At 38.0% G+C, this 18,625-nt stretch overlaps 1 protein-coding gene across 1 annotated transcript in view; it reads right to left on the reverse strand.

Moving 5' to 3' along the window:
* Positions 1-773: 773 nt before the first annotated feature.
* Positions 774-18,625, reverse strand: part of cep112 (centrosomal protein 112) — an 87,859-nt gene continuing 70,007 nt past the window's right edge. Inside the window, exons 14-15 of the mRNA XM_016540152.1 lie at positions 13,849-13,911; positions 774-857 (exon numbers count right to left, since the gene is read on the reverse strand). Coding sequence (XP_016395638.1) covers positions 774-857; positions 13,849-13,911 — 147 coding nt within the window. The remainder of the gene's footprint in view (positions 858-13,848; positions 13,912-18,625) is intronic.

The following is an 18,625-nucleotide window of genomic DNA, read 5'->3' on the forward strand; positions in this document are numbered from 1 at the left end:
GGCATCAGAATGACACATGCCACATGCGGCCCAGATGCATGTGGCACTGCGAGATTTGTCGCATGCTGCGTGAGTGATGTCAGAGCAAGAGTGCAGCATGGCAGGGCTCCTGCGGGGATGGAGGCACTGATCAAAGTGCTGCGGTTTGACACTGGAGGTGGGGAGCTATTGTTGATGTCACAGCCAGGCATGGCAGCAGAAGTCGAGAGCAAAGTCAGGCTTAAACAGCAGCTGTGCATGATGGGACTGCTGGGTTTAAGCTGGGGGTTGAAACCGGACCAGCATACGCGCCCTTCTCTGTCATCTGTGTGCAGGAACACAACTGCACCAAGGAAACAAAAAATCCCAAAGGACTGAACCTATAATAAGAGCACAGCAAGTTTTTGAAAAAAAACTGCCTAATTCTGAAAATGGAGAATTAATATAATGAATGAAAGAAAAAAAAAAATCCCACTTCCATTCTAGATCAGATGAGCAGGCTAATAAACACAAACCTGGCAGTGACGACGACAAAGCATGAACAGTGTTCCTGTACATTATAAATAGAAAAGCCGGCATCAGAATGACACATGCCACATGCGGCCCAGATGCATGTGGCACTGCGAGATTTGTCGCATGCTGCGTGAGTGATGTCAGAGCAAGAGTGCAGCATGGCAGGGCTCCTGCGGGGATGGAGGCACTGATCAAAGTGCTGCGGTTTGACACTGGAGGTGGGGAGCTATTGTTGATGTCACAGTCAGGCATGGCAGCAGAAGTCGAGAGCAAAGCCAGGCTTAAACAGCAGCTGTGCATGATGGGACTGCTGGGTTTAAGCTGGGGGTTGAAACCGGACCAGCATACGCGCCCTTCTCTGTCATCTGTGTGCAGGAACACAACTGCACCAAGGTGAGTCACAATGTAGCTGAACGGCTTTGATCACAGATACATATCTGGAAGGATGTCTGCAGTCATATCCGCAAACTAGTTGTTGGAGCACATGCTACTGTCAATCAGACGGAGGAAGAAAAGCAGTAAACAGCAGGACCTGAAAAATACACGTTCGCTCTGTTTCAACAAGTCAGCAGCCCACCTAAGCAACCTTTTAAGGCATCATAGATGTGCCTTTACAAACAATAGGTAACACAATTACCTGCATTTCAGGACACATTTTTTTTGCCACATTCTAAGGTCACACCACATGTATGCTTCATCAATACAGCAACTGCAGAATGCATTGTGACAATAACATTGTCTGGTGTTCATGGGGAAAAAAAACAAAAAACATCTCAGAGTGGAGATCACTGTGAACCAAATGCTCTACAAGACAACTTCCAAAGCATTTGCACAGAGCCTTTCAAGATGAAAACTTAAAAAAAAAAAAAACTGTGAGCAGAGGCCTTCGTTCTGGAAGTTTGTTTCCTATTCATTTTCTCCATAGGCAGTAAAACAAATCTTCAATTAAGAGTCATGTAAATCATATTTTGTGTATAAACACCACTAAACTTCTTTCTCTTTGTATTGTACATAATTTATCTGCTCCTGCACAAAATCGCATATTATAACAAACGTAAGAAAGCCTCAAACTGCCTTTAAAGCTGACCACAACTCGTCCACAATTCATTACGGTGACAGCAACATCTCTAATTGGTGGATCTCTCTCTAGGATTGTGGGTAGCGTAGTACTTCAGTGAAGATTTAGCAACAAAACATACTTTTACTTTACTTTTTTTTTTTTAAGTTGAATTCATACTGACATGTGGCTTCTACAGAAGCACATGCCATCAACAAGAAGTCTTGAATGCTTTACATGTTTTTAGAAGTTTGCTATGAGCTGGGTAAATAAGGAGAAAAGAATGAAAAAGTTACATAGCGGTAACACATATAGTCTATCTGACAGCTCTATTTTGGGCCTTATACAAACATATTTTTTGCATTATTGACTAACTATTTTCCTAATTAATGCTGTACAGTTGCTTTTACGCAATCTGTATTATTAAAAGCGCTATATAAATAAAGGTGACTTGACTTGACATATGGAGCACAGTCGATTAAAGAGAGAAGAAAGGTTTTCACAGGCAAGCTTTCGGGTGGAGAAAGTGGGACTTTAGGAGACTTGACAAACAAACACGAGTTTCATCTTAAGCAATATGAGCAACAGAGCCATCTGATAGAAGACAGTGCAATCAGAACAACTGTTTTGGGATTATTGCATTCAAACGCGCCACACTTTGATGTTTCTTTCTGCTCTTTTTTGTCTCAAGCCCTTCAGCTTTCATAATCCGCCTTTGAAGTGACTTGGCAACAATGTCAGTGTGTGACACGCTTATTCTTAACATCCAAACACACACAGGCTGTGCAAACCATTCTTTCCTGAACCATTCTTTGCTCTCTCTCTCTCGGTCTTATCAGTAATGCTATACATGTGTCTGGACTTACATCAACTACTCAGTCATTAATTAGACTCTCATTAACAGCAGTTAACACTCTGGACTCGGAACGCTGAGCACACTGAAGGTTTTGCGTGGAGAAACACACATAGTAATTGGACTGCAATCCCTGACTGATAGAGCCAGTTAGACTCCATTATGCTCCTAATATCTGAAACTCGCTCATAAAGAGAGATTAGGAGATCACTGGCCAGGAGATAGCAGAGGTTCAACTTTTCTGGTGCCATGCACATATCAAAAGTTACTGTGTTTACTGGCTTTAATTAATCATAACAGAAATATCAAATATAACTTTGCACAGATAAAGTTAGTAAGTGACTCTACTCCATTTTCTAAAAAAGTCTCGTGGCTGTGTTTAAAATACAATATGTATTTAAGCATCTTGCTCCATAGACAGCATGCAATTACATGCAATTTTCATTTGATATTACAAACTGAGGAATGAGTCAAAATAATTGAGGTTGTAATTGTCAGCATGATATTGTTAATGATGATGCAATGAGATGGAAGCAGTGCCAGATCTCTTCTTCTGTATTGTTACGTACATCTGAGTGTGATGGATTATCAAAAAAGAAAAAATGGGCAAGGACAGATGAAAGTGGAGGCAGATGAACGCGAGCTTATGTGAGAAGTCCTACATATGTCATCAAACACAAATACGCTTCACCGGATGATGGATTCATGATATTAAAGGAGACCAAACAGTTAGGCTAATTAGCCTGTCACATGGCATGTAGTACTAAACTAAGCTCTCTTTCATGTCTTATTGCGCCTAAACTGTCAAATACACACAAGTTTATGTTATAAACGCACATAAGTCTCCTCTAAGACTAGGACTCTAAATAGTGTTCTGTGCTCTTCAGTGCAGCCAAAGACAGAACAGTTAGCATGCTTTGCTCTAAGTTTCACCAAGGCATTAAAACTGGTACACGGTTGTCGCTTGTGAAAACACAATGGTGGCGCCGTGGGTGGAAACGTGCAGATTAAGGGGCAGTAATATTATAATAAGCTCCCCTTTCTACCTCATGGGGGGAGCAAAATCTGAGAGGCTCGTTTTTTCACAAGTCTGCAGAGAAAGGCTCACCAAAAAAAATGTACTGGGTTGTTCTTTTTCACGTTTTCTGGGTTGGTAGATGCACTGGGGACCCGATTACAGCACTTAAACACGGAAAAAGTCAGATTTTCATGTCACCTTTAAATTACAAGGTACACACAAAAAAATATATATTAAAAATTAAATATATCCACGGATTGTTGTTCACAATAACATCTATAACATGCATTTAGAAAAAAGATGGTGAATTTTCATTTCATGCCAACTTGAAATCCCTTTAAAACACAGACATTGCGATGGCACAGTAGAGAAAACCATGTTTCTAAAGGTCAGTATTTATTTCAGGAAAGTAATGAGAATGTTTTTAAATAATTTTGACATTGTATATCCGTGTCACACTGTATTCATAATGATCTGCAGACTGTGGGAAACACATGATACATGCAGGTCTGGAAAGATTGTTTCGTTTATGAGCTTATATGAAACTTTCAGCAGCTGGTATCATTTCCACACTTGCACATAATTTCTGTATCTATCCTGTCAGACCCTGCAGATTTTACTCATTTAGATTGATAAAACACTGATCAAACTGGTGCTTTTGATCATAAACGGCGAGAATGGTTTAGAAATTAAGAAAGAAACTAAATCCTGTTAAACAGAAGGAGAGAGATCAGGAAATCTAATCAGTGCTACTCACAGTGTAACTTACTAGAACCAGTCTTTTTCAAGGAAAGGCAGTTCAATCTGTGGTCATCTTGGGAACACACTCGGGCAGCTATTTTCAGTCATGCAACTACAGCTCCTTTCTAATTGAATAGGGAAATACTGAAACCTCAAAAACTACTTGCAAACCTCACATTTTGATAACAATAACATATCAAATCAGCAATACAGGTACATCTAAAAAAAATTGAATATCATGAAAAAGGTCAATATTTTTTGTCACGTGTTACTGTGCTTGATTGGCCAGCAAACTCGCCTCGTCTGAACCTGAACCCCATAGAGAATCTATGGGGTATTGTCAAGAGGAAGATGAGAGACACCAGGTTTCACTTTCTGAAATGAGTGACAAAAAATATTGACCTTTTTCATGATATTCTAATTTTTTTAGATTAGATTACTACCTGTAAATAGTGCCGTTAAACTTTCACACTGTAAACCAAGAGTAGGCAGACTCCTTACAGACTCACGATTGGCTCTTTTAGTGCTGCATAGATAACTTTTTTTAATGGCCAAAACCCGCAAACGAGTTAACATTTTAGCGTTTCCAGTTCCACTGTTCTGAGGTCACCATTATTACATCCGTAATACCCCTCATGATTTTTTAAAGCTTTTACTGAAAAAGGTGGGGATGCTAATAAATGGCTAAAGGTTGTCGGGACATTAAATGTCATCAAGCTCAAAAGGTAAACTCATATACTCAATAGTCCACTTTTACAGCCTCATTGTGTTTACAACCACACTCTTGAAAACGATTTAAGTTTAACTTTAAGTTTCTAAAAAAGCTATTAGAAGCTTAGTGATGGTGACGTTGAGGTCATGTGGTGGGGTTTGTTTATAGCTTATGTTTAGCTTTTTGCCTTATTTAGGCTTGATGAACAAAACAATAATCCAAACGCCACTAAAAATCCTATCGGGTTTTTGTTAGGGAACCAATGAGATGTCAACTTCTGAGTTGGCCCACAAAAATGTCATGACTGCAGCAGTCTATTTGGAAGGAGAGAATTACTTTACTAGAGCCTCTATATCACGCATTTACATTTCCCCAATTCATTGTAATATCAATGATCTGTCTCTGCTAGAACTTGTCTGAGCTATTGCACTTGCGTCTAAAAGAAAACACGTTTTATGAAGGTTTGTTACTATTAGGTTTGTTATTATTGTACAGTTTGCTGTTAAGATTATATGTAAATTTACTATTTATCTACTATAAAACACTATTTTAAAATAAAGATGCATGAATTATATAGAGACATATGTAAATATACTGTATGCATAGAATACGAAATGAAAAAAAAAAATACATAAACAGTTTACTGTCGCATTGTTTCAAATGGTATTACTGTTTTAAATATACCATGCTAGTCTTCCATTCTGAACACAACTTCTATTTCAGCATGTGTTTATGATGTACACACCGTAGTCACCGTTTGGGAGAGTGCAGGAAAAGCAGCGGTCAGATCCAAAGGAGTGATTTCTAATTCCGACCCTGAACACAGAGAGCATTAGAGCCTTGGTGACAAAACAGAGCAGTTCAAAGCAGGGGTCACCACTTCAAAACGCTCATAAAAACACCACACTCCAATCGGCCATGATCCCAAACCCTCTTTGAAAGCTCCACAAAGGACAGCAGAGTCATGTCTACTCCATAAAAGCCCGGGCCAGACTCCGGCACTCTGTACCGTCTCCTCTGTCATGCAAAAAGGCATGTTGGAGGCCTTTTGTGTGGAGTTGTTTCAGTTGTTACACACATAAAGAGCTGAAAACACTCAGTCAGCCATGACGGATTGGCCAAGACAACGGAACAACAAATCATCTGGATGAATCTAAAGAAGCCTCTTTGTTAAGGATGTTAACATGCCAACTTACATGAAAGTATTTTGCTGGGCCATATTCTACACTTATGCTATACAGATTCTTGCATCAAGTCTTTTGCCTGAAGGGACACACTCATCCCTCGATTGTTATTCCTTGCTCTTGATATTTGGGAATTTTGGCCTAATGGCTTCAGCACATCTTCTTTCATTTTAAATATTCTCTTTAGTTTGAGGGAAACTGTCATCCTAATGTCTTTTTGATGGATGACTGATGTACCAATATGGACCATAAATATATGTAAACGAAATAAGATTGAGAACTGAAAGCTTCAGTGACATAATGATACATTAGGGAATCATCCGAAACGATGGATCAGCGATGGATCAACACACAAACAGTTAATCAGAGTTTCTGTCAAAACGCCACAGTTACTACAGTAGATACTAGTAGTAAAACTGTGGTAACTCCACATCAGAACTTACTGGAATCAAAAGAGAAATGACACAGAACAAGATTTTTAGATTTACTGTAGAAAATGTAAGCGTCATTCGTAAAACTTGCATGCTACAATGTATGGTATTCTGGTCAGATTCTTCAATGTAAGTCTATAGAGTTTTTGGTCACACTTTATTTTATAGGTGCAATTCTCGTGATTAACAAACTATTAACTACAACCTTTGCCACAATTATCCCCTCATTTGCTGCTTAATCATATAAAGGTAGCTGTTAAGATTAGGTATTGGGTAGGATTAAGGATGTAGAATATGGCCATGCGGAATATTTGCATTTTAAGTACTAATAAACAGCCAATATGTAAATAATAGGCATGCTAATAAGCAACTAGTTAATACTGAGAATTGATCCCTATTCTAAAGTGTTACCAATATCACACCTCTAGTTTAGAAGGTATCAGGAATTAGAAGAGACCAAAACCTTAAGAGCTAGCTTCGATGTAGTGGTTTGAAGTTATTTAAATACATAACAAAAAACCCACTTGTAAATAAAATCATTTAATCAGACATACTGAAATAGATCTGAAGCACATTAAAAAGACACGAGTGTAGGGGTGTGATCTGTAACTTGATCAGATTACTCTAGTAGTGTGCACTAAAGTAGTGCATTACTAAATTTACATCACAATATCCAAGTCAAAACAGTAAAAGTAACCGTAGTAACTATGGTACTTTGGTGGTTACTATTGTAAATGTTTGAAAAAGAAGCAACACAATTTATTTGAACATATATTAAAGCTAAACGAGCGAAATGAGAAAACCACAGAGATGTGGTGTCTTCATATGCACATGCATAAAAATGAATAATGCAGCAGCTCTAGGACACATATCCATATGATGGCGGTGGTGAAAGGAGAGCTGTAGAAAGCAAAGCTCTGTTTGGACAACACCTTGCCTCATCATTAGCTGGAGAGCTTCAAACACTAGCAAGATTAAAGGTCAGTCAAAGAGGAGCTGGATTTCCAAAATGCTAATTAAAAACACTCTAGTACAGTGCACCCTCAGAGCCAGAGCTGAGATCCCTCTAGACAATGTATGGCATGGTATGGATTTAATTGGTGCACTTCATATGCAATTCCACTGCTTTGGGCACATCTGAGAGATGTCTGTTGATGGCATAGGTTAGTATGTGCTTCAGAAGTTCAAAGGACACTTGTCTATATAACCTTGCAATGCCTTATGGGACGCCACAGCAGCAGCAGAAGTGTATTCTTTCATGGTTACTCTTCCAAGGCCAAACGGACATATTAAAAGTAACATTTTCAAAAATGTTCATATTGCTTTTCTTACAAGGTGATAGTCCAAAAAATGACATAAACACTCCATAATTTCTATGACCACAAAACAAAACAGTTTTAGTTTTTAGTTGAGTTTTAGATGCACGGTATATTATAACATTTGAAACCCTTACAACCCAGCTGAAAAATGCAATTAAACCTGAAAATGCCATTAAAACTGAAACAGCTGACGCAAATGTTAATATTTTAAAATGACACAAGTTACTATAAACTATTATAAACTAAAAACTAACCTAAAACTAACAACAACAGTGTGATAGCTAAAGCTAAATAAAACTGAAAGCACAAATTGAAAATACAATAAGAACTAAATAAATAATGCTACTTTTTACGTTTTTGTCCTTTTGGGTGGACTGTTCCTAACAAGAGTGCTTAACAAGAGGAGTAAGCAAACGGAGGCCTGTGTTCTTTGGTGTGGAGGAGGCACATTTAATGTGTATTAAACAAAGATGTGTTCCCACCAAATGCGAGCGGGAAACAAGAGAGAGGAAAAACTATGTTTATCCAGCGAATGCCAATTTTGTGCCTCGGAAAAGGAATTAATCATCAGTGGCCCTCTCAGAGGTTATTTAGAAATGGGAAAACGCCTGTGAACTCTTTTTCTCTCACACTCAAAGTGTGTTCTTTTGATGTTAAGCATTGTGTAATTTAATAGGCCTGTGTTTTCACACAACATCTGCTTGTCAACCTGACGTTCAGCGCTCTGTGTTGTGGAGAGAACTGGAATAAAAAGAGCGAGCGTTTGAGCTGGGACTAAGGTAATGCGAGGCAATTATGACAGGCCCACAACCTCAGACCAAACATCTACAGGAGTTCAGCTCTGTGCTAATCTTACACAGAGAAGAATGAAGGTTATTCTTCGGAACCTGAGCGAGTGTAATGGCATCGAGTCTGAACAGATTAAATCTAATGTTTAACACATGGCAGAGGCCGGCCTCAGTATGGGATATAGAGGAGAGATAAGCGCTCAGACACCCTCAGAACACTCACTAGTCCTGAGTGGGAAATCACGGCCGGGAACGGAGAGTGGGCAACAAGTGTCGAGTATGAGTATTAGCAGTGGCTACAAAATGAAATGCATGTGTCTGGCTGCAACACCACAGAGGGCAAGTTGTGTTATTGAGGCAGAGGGGAAAAACGTGTTGAGGAAGCCTCTCTGACACTGTGGTTTGCCAAGCCGCCTAACAAGCCTCTCATGACTTAAAGTAGTTTACTACAGACAAGGCAAGCAGGCTTGATAAAGTAATTATCTGCAGTCCACCACAAGTTATCAAAAAAGTAGCTGGGTCATTCTGGTCATTCCTATAGTTCAACTTTGTAACTAAAACTAAATAGAAAGAAAAAAGTTAACATATGGGTCATTCCTGTTATGCAGCACACTGAATGTCCTCATTATATCTGGATCATTATTTCGACACATTATATTGAATTTGTCCAAGAGTGCTGATATACAGTCCAACAGCACTAGGACTTTTCACTGCGTGTATCCCTCCACTGGTAGGAGGAATTTTCCTCTTTCTGCAGGTTACACCGCTACACCAGCAGGTGGCAACAAGTTACTGTCTTTATAAATAAGTAATAGAATCTGTCACTTAGAGCTGCAATAAGTTAACTGAAATCGAATCAAAATCGTGATTAAATTGTTTGGTCTTGTGTGATTATGAAATCGCGAAAGCTGTTATGTGCGGCTTGTCAGTGAAGTACGGCTCTGTGATCAGTAGTAAATGCTTGAGTAGTAAATGATTGAGTCAGTTATAATGTGCATTTGAAAAAACAACATCTTTCTGAACATGAGAAGCATTTATGAACCTTTTGTCCAAAGGACAACATTTAATAACGTTTTTACTTCAAACTCACTCCATAACATCAGTCGAGTGTTTGAAATAAAATCCTTTTGCGAGATGATGTGGCTTCTAACACAGAATGAGGCACGTAACATATTATTTCATAGTATTCTAGGCAGTGATAAAGGCTATGACGATTAGCATTGCATTATGCATATACTTTATTATAAAGAAAATACATGAGAAGGCTTGAAGAACTCAGATAAAACGTTTATTGTTATAGTCATGTGTTAAGTCACGTTGAATTAATGTTTGTTTGTGTTTAACGCCATGCCAGCTTCTGTGGCTATTTTCATGCGTCGAATGAAGTTCAATCTGTCCAGGAACGACATGCATTACCTAGGCATATTTGGAGTTTCAGCACAAGAGCGCCCTTTGGCCTTCGGATGGAGCAGAATTTACTACCGATCACAGAACAGTGCTTCACTGACAAGCTGCGCATGAAAAAAATATCACGATTCCAGTTTAATTCCGATTAATCGGGCAGCTCTACTTTCACTCAATTCGCACATTTTAAATAGGAAAACAAAAGTATAAACAACTATTACCACCTGATCTGTGATGACCTGCTGATCTGAATTATGTGATTTGCATGCTGTCATGTCCAGGAACGACATACATTACCTTACTTCTGCGACATTACCTTACTTCTGCGAGGTATATTTGGAGTTTCAGCACAAGAGCGCCCTTTGGCCTTCGGATGGAGCAGAATTTACTACTGATCACAGAACAGTGCTTCACTGACAAGCTGCGCATGAAAAAAATATCACGATTCCAGTTTAATTCCGATTAATCGGGCAGCTCTACTTTCACTCAATTCGCACATTTTAAATAGGAAAACAAAAGTATAAACAACTATTACCACCTGATCTGTGATGACCTGCTGATCTGAATTATGTGATTTGCATGCTGTCAGTTGATCTGTCTGTAAAATATCCTGTTCGATAAATGATGGAATAACATAACATGCGAAATGACGGTTAAAATATATAAGTTAATAAATGAATAGGTGTTTTATTATAGAAATTAGAGCAGTACCAGGGGACATACAAATTGCAACATCCTCTCAAATTAAAGTAAAATGAATGTGATAGAATACACCTCTTATTTTCACTCTATTTCACAAGTAATTAAAACATGATAGAACATGAAAATGCACTGCATGGTAGGAATGACAGTTAACTACATTGAAGCTATTTACAGTAAATTATGTAATGTTCTTGGAGGTCAAACAGTTGAGCGTGGAACAAAGCCAAGGTCATGGGTTTGATTCCTAGGGAGTGCATGAACTGGGGAAATGTATACACACTGTGAATGCAATAAGTTGCTTTGGATAAAAGTGCCTGCCAAATACATTTATGCAGTGGTTCCCAAACCTGGTCCCGGAGTACACCCCAACAGTACATATTTTGGATGTCTCTCCCAACTGGTCTTGAAGTCTCTTTGAATCAGGTGTGTTTTATTAGAGAGTTGGGGTACAACAGGACCTGGATTGGGAAACATGTAAATTTAATGTATAATTAATTTAACAAATCAACATTATTTATCTGGGACAAAAAATTATCTGGTTTAAAATTACTTGCATCAGGGCTTTAACACGTCTCAAAACAAGAGTCATGGCATGCTTTGACCCTCACGTGAAAATCATCGTTTAGAGAACGGGAACCTGATGTCAGCAATGCATTGTGGGATTTTAGGGCACAAGTGCTAGAGTAGAGACTGAGTAGTAGTTAATAGACATTTTATATTATACTGTGTTTACATGATCTAACTTCAGAACACAGTGAAAAGGTGAACGCTTGATGTATTATCAGCAGCCATAGCTGATTTTTCAGCTTTCTAGCATTGAAGCAACACAATGGTGAAAGTGAGGTAAACAACTTAACCAAAACTGTTTCCTTGTTCAGCATCTCTTAGTAAGGAATCTTGCACTTGTATTATTTGTATAGCACACTTTACAATACACATTGTTTCAAAGCAATTGTTTCAAGCTTTACAGAGTTACTGTTATGTCTATAATGGCTTAATGCTTTAACATTGATGATATATAACAATGATATAAATGATCCACCATTTGAGATTTAGCTATTTTCTATTTATTATTTTAGCTGTTATATCAGCGCCACTTTAATAAACAAGACTCCTGACAAAGCCACTGGAAGGCAAGCCTGCAACCTTTAGCCAAAAATGCGTGACAGCTAATGCTAACATTGTGGCTTTGGCGGTACACAGGGAAGGGTTGGATCAGGGTTGGAGCTGAACTTTGCAGGAATTGGGCACCCCTGCCTTAAAGCAACAGCACCAAACACTACACTACAAAACACTACACACTACAAAATTAAACAAAAATACCACAATTAACATGTTAATTCTAACTAATATAAGTGAATGAAATCAGTAATTAACAGCAGTATTTTACATAAATATATCTATCATATGTACACAACTATTCAAAATGTTGGGGTTGGTACAATTTTTATATATATCTTACGCTCTTATGCTGTGTTTTGTAGTTAAAATACAGTAAAAATAGTAATATTGTGAAATATTATTATAATTTAACTGTTTCTATTAATATATTGAAAGTTTAAAATAGCATTTTTTTGAAAGTTTTTTTTGTGTAACGATGTATTAATTTATTTTAGTATTAATATAATTAATATGAATTAAAGTATTAATTTTCTTTGAAAAAAAAAAAACTTACTGTACACACACACACTTGTATTTGTGGTTTACGGGGACTCTCCATAGGCGTAATGGATTTATACTGTACAAACTGTATTTTCTATTGCCCTACACCAACCCTACACCTAAACCTACCCCTCACAGGAAACTGCTGGCAATTTTTGAATTTCATAAAACACCGTTTTGTATGTTTTTTAAGCCTTTTGTTTTACGGGGACACAGGAAGTGTCCTCATAAACCATGTTTACGTTGTAGTACCCATGTCATTATAAACATTTGTGTCCTCATAAACCATATATACCTGTACACACACACACACGATTTCTGGGAACACTGCTGCACTGAATGATGACTTAGGCTACGTTTACACGGCAACGATGTAGTCAAAAACAGAAAAAATTTTCCCTTGCGTTTTTAAAAAGTTTCACGTAAACGCGACAACGTTTTAAAAATGATTCACTTTACACATATCCGCAAAAACGGCCAAAAACGCTATATTACGTATGCCAGGCCAGTAGTTGGCACTGTCACCTTGTTAGTAAACAGTACCTGTAGGGAAGTGACGATTATATGTTGTATATGATGCGTCTCCTCTGTTGGTTGTAATATTGGTGAAGTAAATCCACACTTTGCTGAAGAAGGGTTAGCAAACTCTTGAGCAGCAACAACAGTACCATGTACTCCACCATTGTTGTGTATGTTTGTTCGCGCTTGCCTTTAAAATCGACACGTACTGCGCATGTCTACATACCTAACACGTACTACGCACACGCATGACGTCACCGTTTTCAAAGATTCCTGTATTGGGTGTTTACACGGAAACGATAACGGTGACGTTTTCAAAAACTTGCACTTTGAAACCCGTTTTCAAAAATATGCGTTTTCAGTCCCCAAACCGCTGTTGTCGTGTAAACAATCAGGCAAAACGCATAAAACGTTTCCCGTTTTTGGCTGAAAACGTTGTCGTGTAAACGGCCCCTTAAATTAGTTGGTTTCTGAAACGTTTCATTGAAATGAACAAACAGATTAGCTCAAATGAATCAGACTTGAGAGAGAGGACATTCTAGAAGAGCATCTTTGATGTTTTAATTATTAGCTCAGCTCACTTGGTTATAAGGCTGTATAATGTCATACAATTTCTGATGTAGTATTTCTGTGATGCTAAACTACTACTTTTTAGTTCCCAAACAACATCCGAAAATACACTCACATCTACATACAGTAGAAACTGGAAACATACAACACAGAGTGTGAATAAGACAGGCGAAGAGAGGTAAAGAAAAACAAGACCCCACATCACACCCACATGTTTGAGGGAATGCACATGAATTAATGCACATATATTTGCATGTGCATTATGCATGAATTGCTCCAGAAATACAGATTACACATGAGCATATCTATCTATCTATCTATCTGGACTGAAAAGCAGGACATAGTGTTTTTCCTTCCTTTTAAGCTCCCTCAGAACATTCAAACAATCGTGTTTACCTGTGCAGACTTGGCCAGCTTCTGATTATATTCCTTCTCAAGATGCTTCAACCTGCTGTTGGTCTGTAATGAAAGAGAACACAGGAGAGGAGGGTGTTAGAAACAGAGAGTGCAGACACATGACACCGGATCGGCTGGCAGGAAGCGCGGGGAGTCGCTTTGCCGTGACCTCTGCGGCTGGCAGGCATGTTGGCATGCGTGTGGCTGGAGCTCTGGGCTCAGGGCCAGGCCTGACACCACAACAGCACACGGGCCTTTCATCAGAAGCCAACTTATCACCACTTAACAGGAAGAGAGAGAACAATATCACAACGTTATCTGCAAAACAAGAATATGACATGAAAAAAAAAACCCCACCAAGCTTTTAAGAGCAAGAAGATGAAAAGCAACAAAAAACAAAGAGATAAATGACTATACGAGGGTTATTTATTTATTTATTTTTGTTGTGAAGAGTCAGATGCGCTTTTGTTGCTTGCTCACTAACAAACTTATATTAGTGGTAACAATTTAGTGTAGTGACCAATTCTCACTATTAACTAGTTACTTATTATCATGACTTTTATTAACATATTGGCTGTTTATTAGTACTTATAAAGCACATATTCTGCATGACCATATTCTACATCCCTAATCCTACCCAATACCTAAACTTAACAACTACCTTACTAACTATTAATAAGCAACAAATTAGGAGTTTATTGAGGCAAAAGTTGCATTTAATTGTTTAATAATAGTGACATTTGGACCTTAAAATAAAGTGTGACCATACTAGTAAGAGATTGACAGAAAAAAAATAAGTTTACTGCTGGTTGTTATGTTGGCACTCAGAGTAGCAATTCACCACTGTAATGCTTCCTACCTATCATAAACTTGTAAAGATAGGACTCAAACAGTTCGTCTTGGCCAATGATGTCTAATATAGGGTAAGGTAGGGTCATAGATGGTCATAGATAACAAAAACATCTTCTCAACACATACCTAGATGGAAAGTTATCCATTAGCATTCTCATTCCTTTCAATGGCAGTTGCTTGGCTGGTGCACAAAGCCCCATAAAAGTGTGACCTACATTTCTTTTGAGCCAATCAACTGATCAGATGTGGCTTGCAAAAATCTATTTTACCAGAATACATAAGTAGTTTTTTAAGATCTAATCTTGGGAAAGTCCACATAATGTTGACAACACCGCTTCCACACTAACACAATGAACTCAAGTTTCTGATGTCAAATCTCTAGTGTGAAAAGCCCTCAGTAAAATATGTAAAGTGATCAGATGCACATGCAGGTGAAGTCGATGTTGAGGTTGATGCTACTGATGCATTGGGCCGGAGGCATCAACACATAAGCTACTGCTAAAACACACACATACATACAGACCAGCAAACCCACAAGCAGATCCATCCCGGGCCCTCCCTCTCTCTTATCCTGTCAGTCACTGTATGTCCCCTCGAGCCTTTTACACTGATGAGAGAAACAAGGCAACTCTAGCATCTATAAAAAGGATATTCTTTGTTTTTTGCTGCTTGTGTTGCCATAGAGACCCTACGCTTCCTTAATTCTGCCAATGGGTAATGGGGAACTTTGTGTGAATGACATTTTGAATGGCAAATATCTGCCTTTAATGAATTTCCTCATGCTTAAAAGAACAGTTACACCAACACTGAAAACTCAAATTTACCATCACGTCGTCCAAATCTTATGACATTATTTCTGTTGAATACAAAAGGATATGTTTATCTGAATGTTCATCCAGCTGAATGTGTCTCTTTTCTATAGAATGAACATCCAAGAGGACAGATATTGCAGAGCCCTGACATCCATTCCTTAATTTTGGACCTAAATCCTGGACGGATGGCCAGTCCATAAAAGGGCTCACACAAAGATAAAAGAATACAGACTCAGAATACAGTGCATAAATTGTATAGACTAATTTTATGCTACTTTTATTAACTTTTTTGGTGCAATGCCTGGTCACTGTATGTTTTTGGTGTATGGAAGAGCAGCATGAACATTAGGGCTGTCGAAATTAATCGTTTCTACGATGCACTGCGATGCAGACGAGGACGATTCGGTATCGGTTTAGTAATAGGCCATAAGCGATTATAACATACTGATGCTTTTCTAATGTCATTTGTCGCGGTAGCATACAATGGCGGAGGGAGGCAAGACGCGAGTAATTAAAAATGCTCGAACTACTTTAAAAGCCGACATCTGTGCCATTTTGGCTTTAATGAACAACCTGGTAAGCACGACCTGGAGAAGACACACGCTGTGTGTAAATCATGTCACGCACAAATAAAATATGCAGGGGGTAATACCACTAACTTGAGAAACCACGTCAGCCGTTTTCACCCTGAGCTGTTAACGCCTGTCAGTGCCAAGTATTTAGTATTTACTTTTGTGTATTTGTTCTAAATGCTCCTGTTGTCTTCTGTGCTCAGATTTGAGTTTTGTTTGATGTTTGATACATTCAAGAAGCATGTTTTCTTTGAGCAGGTAAAATTAAAGGTTTAGTTCATATATCTGACTGCTTGTATTTATTAACAAAATTGTATCAGGCATGTGATCAGCTAGAGACAAAAAAGAAGGAAAATCTGACCACGCCCCAAGTCACGCCCACAAGCCATGGCCCCAGCACTTATTATTAAAAATATATATTTTAGCACATTAAAAGATATATCTTATATTGTAATAATACGTACTATTGTTCTGTAAAAAATAAAAAGCAGCACTTAATAATCATGATAATGATATAATATAATATATTATAAAAAAGTACTATATTATATTATAGTAAAGTATATAGAATTGTTATTATTATTAAAGTAAAGTGAAGGATTGTGAAACTGAAACTTCTCTTTGTAAACAACAACAGATTTATAAACGTTTCTAATGACGAATGTTGCATTTCCAAATGCAAATTAAAGCGGCTCAAACCAAGCACAGCTAGCACTAACAGTGAATCGAAAATAAAAACAGTACTGTAACAGCAGACATGTAGCGCGTCAGACTTCAGCCTATTATATAATTACATCACAACCGTTGGAAATTTTATGACAGCACTAGCAATCTCAAATTCTCACCGCCATTCATAAAAAGTCACTGGGTCGAGTCACACGTTTCAGCGCTGATTCTACTCGCGTTTGGCGCTTTGATTCATTTGAACGCTTTGAACTGTCCTGCAGATGGCGCCGCGAGCTCATGCAGCGCTCTCAGGATCATTCCGTCCATGATGTTTTAGAATTTTTTTTTTTCGCAGTTTATTTAGGTAATAGCTTAAGGCCATTTGCGCAATTTCAATCATCATGCAGTAACCATGCAGTGCTATTCTCGCTATGTCTGCACAGTGTACGTGAACCCGTGATGCATCATGATATCGAATAGAACCGAACCGATGACATGATAATCGTAATCGAACCGAATCGTAAGACCAGTGTAGGTTCACACCCCTAGTGAACATGGGTGTACAATATGCGGGGGATGTGGGGGACATGTCCCCCCACTTTTAATAACATTTTAATTAGTCCCCCACACTTTTTTCGGGCAGGTGTGTTCACGTACATGTATTCTAGGGCCAGTGAAAATAAGTCTACATGTCACCTGACGTTTTATTCATATCCAAAATGACACAAAGTGAACATTATAGAGCGCTAAAGACTCTCATGCAGTGTATGTTTCATTCATACACGAAGCCTGAGGGCGCTCTTGCACAGAAAGTCCAAAACAGACCCATAGAAGTAATAACTTGCAGGAAATCCTTAATGTGGACAAAAGCATCTAGCGATTGCTGTAGCTAAGCTGAATATAAAGCAGAAACGATTTGACTGATTAAACATGTAGACAATATACACGCACGATTGCGACAATATATGGTTTATATGTGTTTTTCAAGTCATCTCCAGGTAATAAATGAATAAAATGTATGAATAATGCTAATTCATATACTATTTAGTACAGAAACTATAATATATATTATGTTATAAAAATGGGAAAGAAGTGTTTGTAGTATAAAAACCAATCATAAAATTGTCATTAGGAAAATATAGGGGGGAAATATAGAATACAAATTATTAGATAATTGTCATCTATAAGCTTTGTTATTGTCCATCAGTGTATTTGGGGCCAGCTATACTAATAGCTTGCGCCAGTGCAAACTGTCTTTTAGCGTTAAAATAGCACTGTCAGGATTCACTAAAGACGCGCAGTAAGGATTTCCCGCTGAAAAGGTGTGGACTCAGTTATTTTTTTTGAGCCTGACCTTATTGAATATGCATTTGTAGGAGTTTCCCTTTCAAACGCAACATTTATGGGAGGAGAGTATTAAAATAAATCGTAATTTACTAACGTTTGCGCTCGTCAAATTACTGGTATTTGCGCCATTATTTAACACCCCCCCCCAAAAAAAAGCAGGCGGTAATTTGCGCCGGTCATTATGGAAATGATCTGGCTGCATCTGTGTTCTTAAATGTGCGCATTGTCAGTAAATCACACGCAGAATTTTCCCCTCTCATTGGCGCTTTATGGAATTGCACTCTAATGCTAATTTGCCCTGTTTAGTAAATCTGGCCCTGAATTTCTTAAATCAATTAAAAGTCAAATCTCAATTAAAGACAATAATAATAATAATAATAATAATAACAACAATATTTGTCATTTCTGTTCCCCTCACTTTTGAAATGATGGCTACGCCCCTGAGCGTGAATATTCTTTCAGTCTTCCATGAAAGACAACATGAGTAAATTATGACAATTTTTTTTTTTTTTTTTTTTAAAGAAATAA

This window comes from Sinocyclocheilus rhinocerous, unplaced genomic scaffold (genome assembly GCF_001515625.1).
Source record: "Sinocyclocheilus rhinocerous isolate Xijiao unplaced genomic scaffold, SAMN03320098_v1.1 scaffold2593, whole genome shotgun sequence".
Lineage (NCBI taxonomy): Eukaryota > Metazoa > Chordata > Actinopteri > Cypriniformes > Cyprinidae > Sinocyclocheilus > Sinocyclocheilus rhinocerous.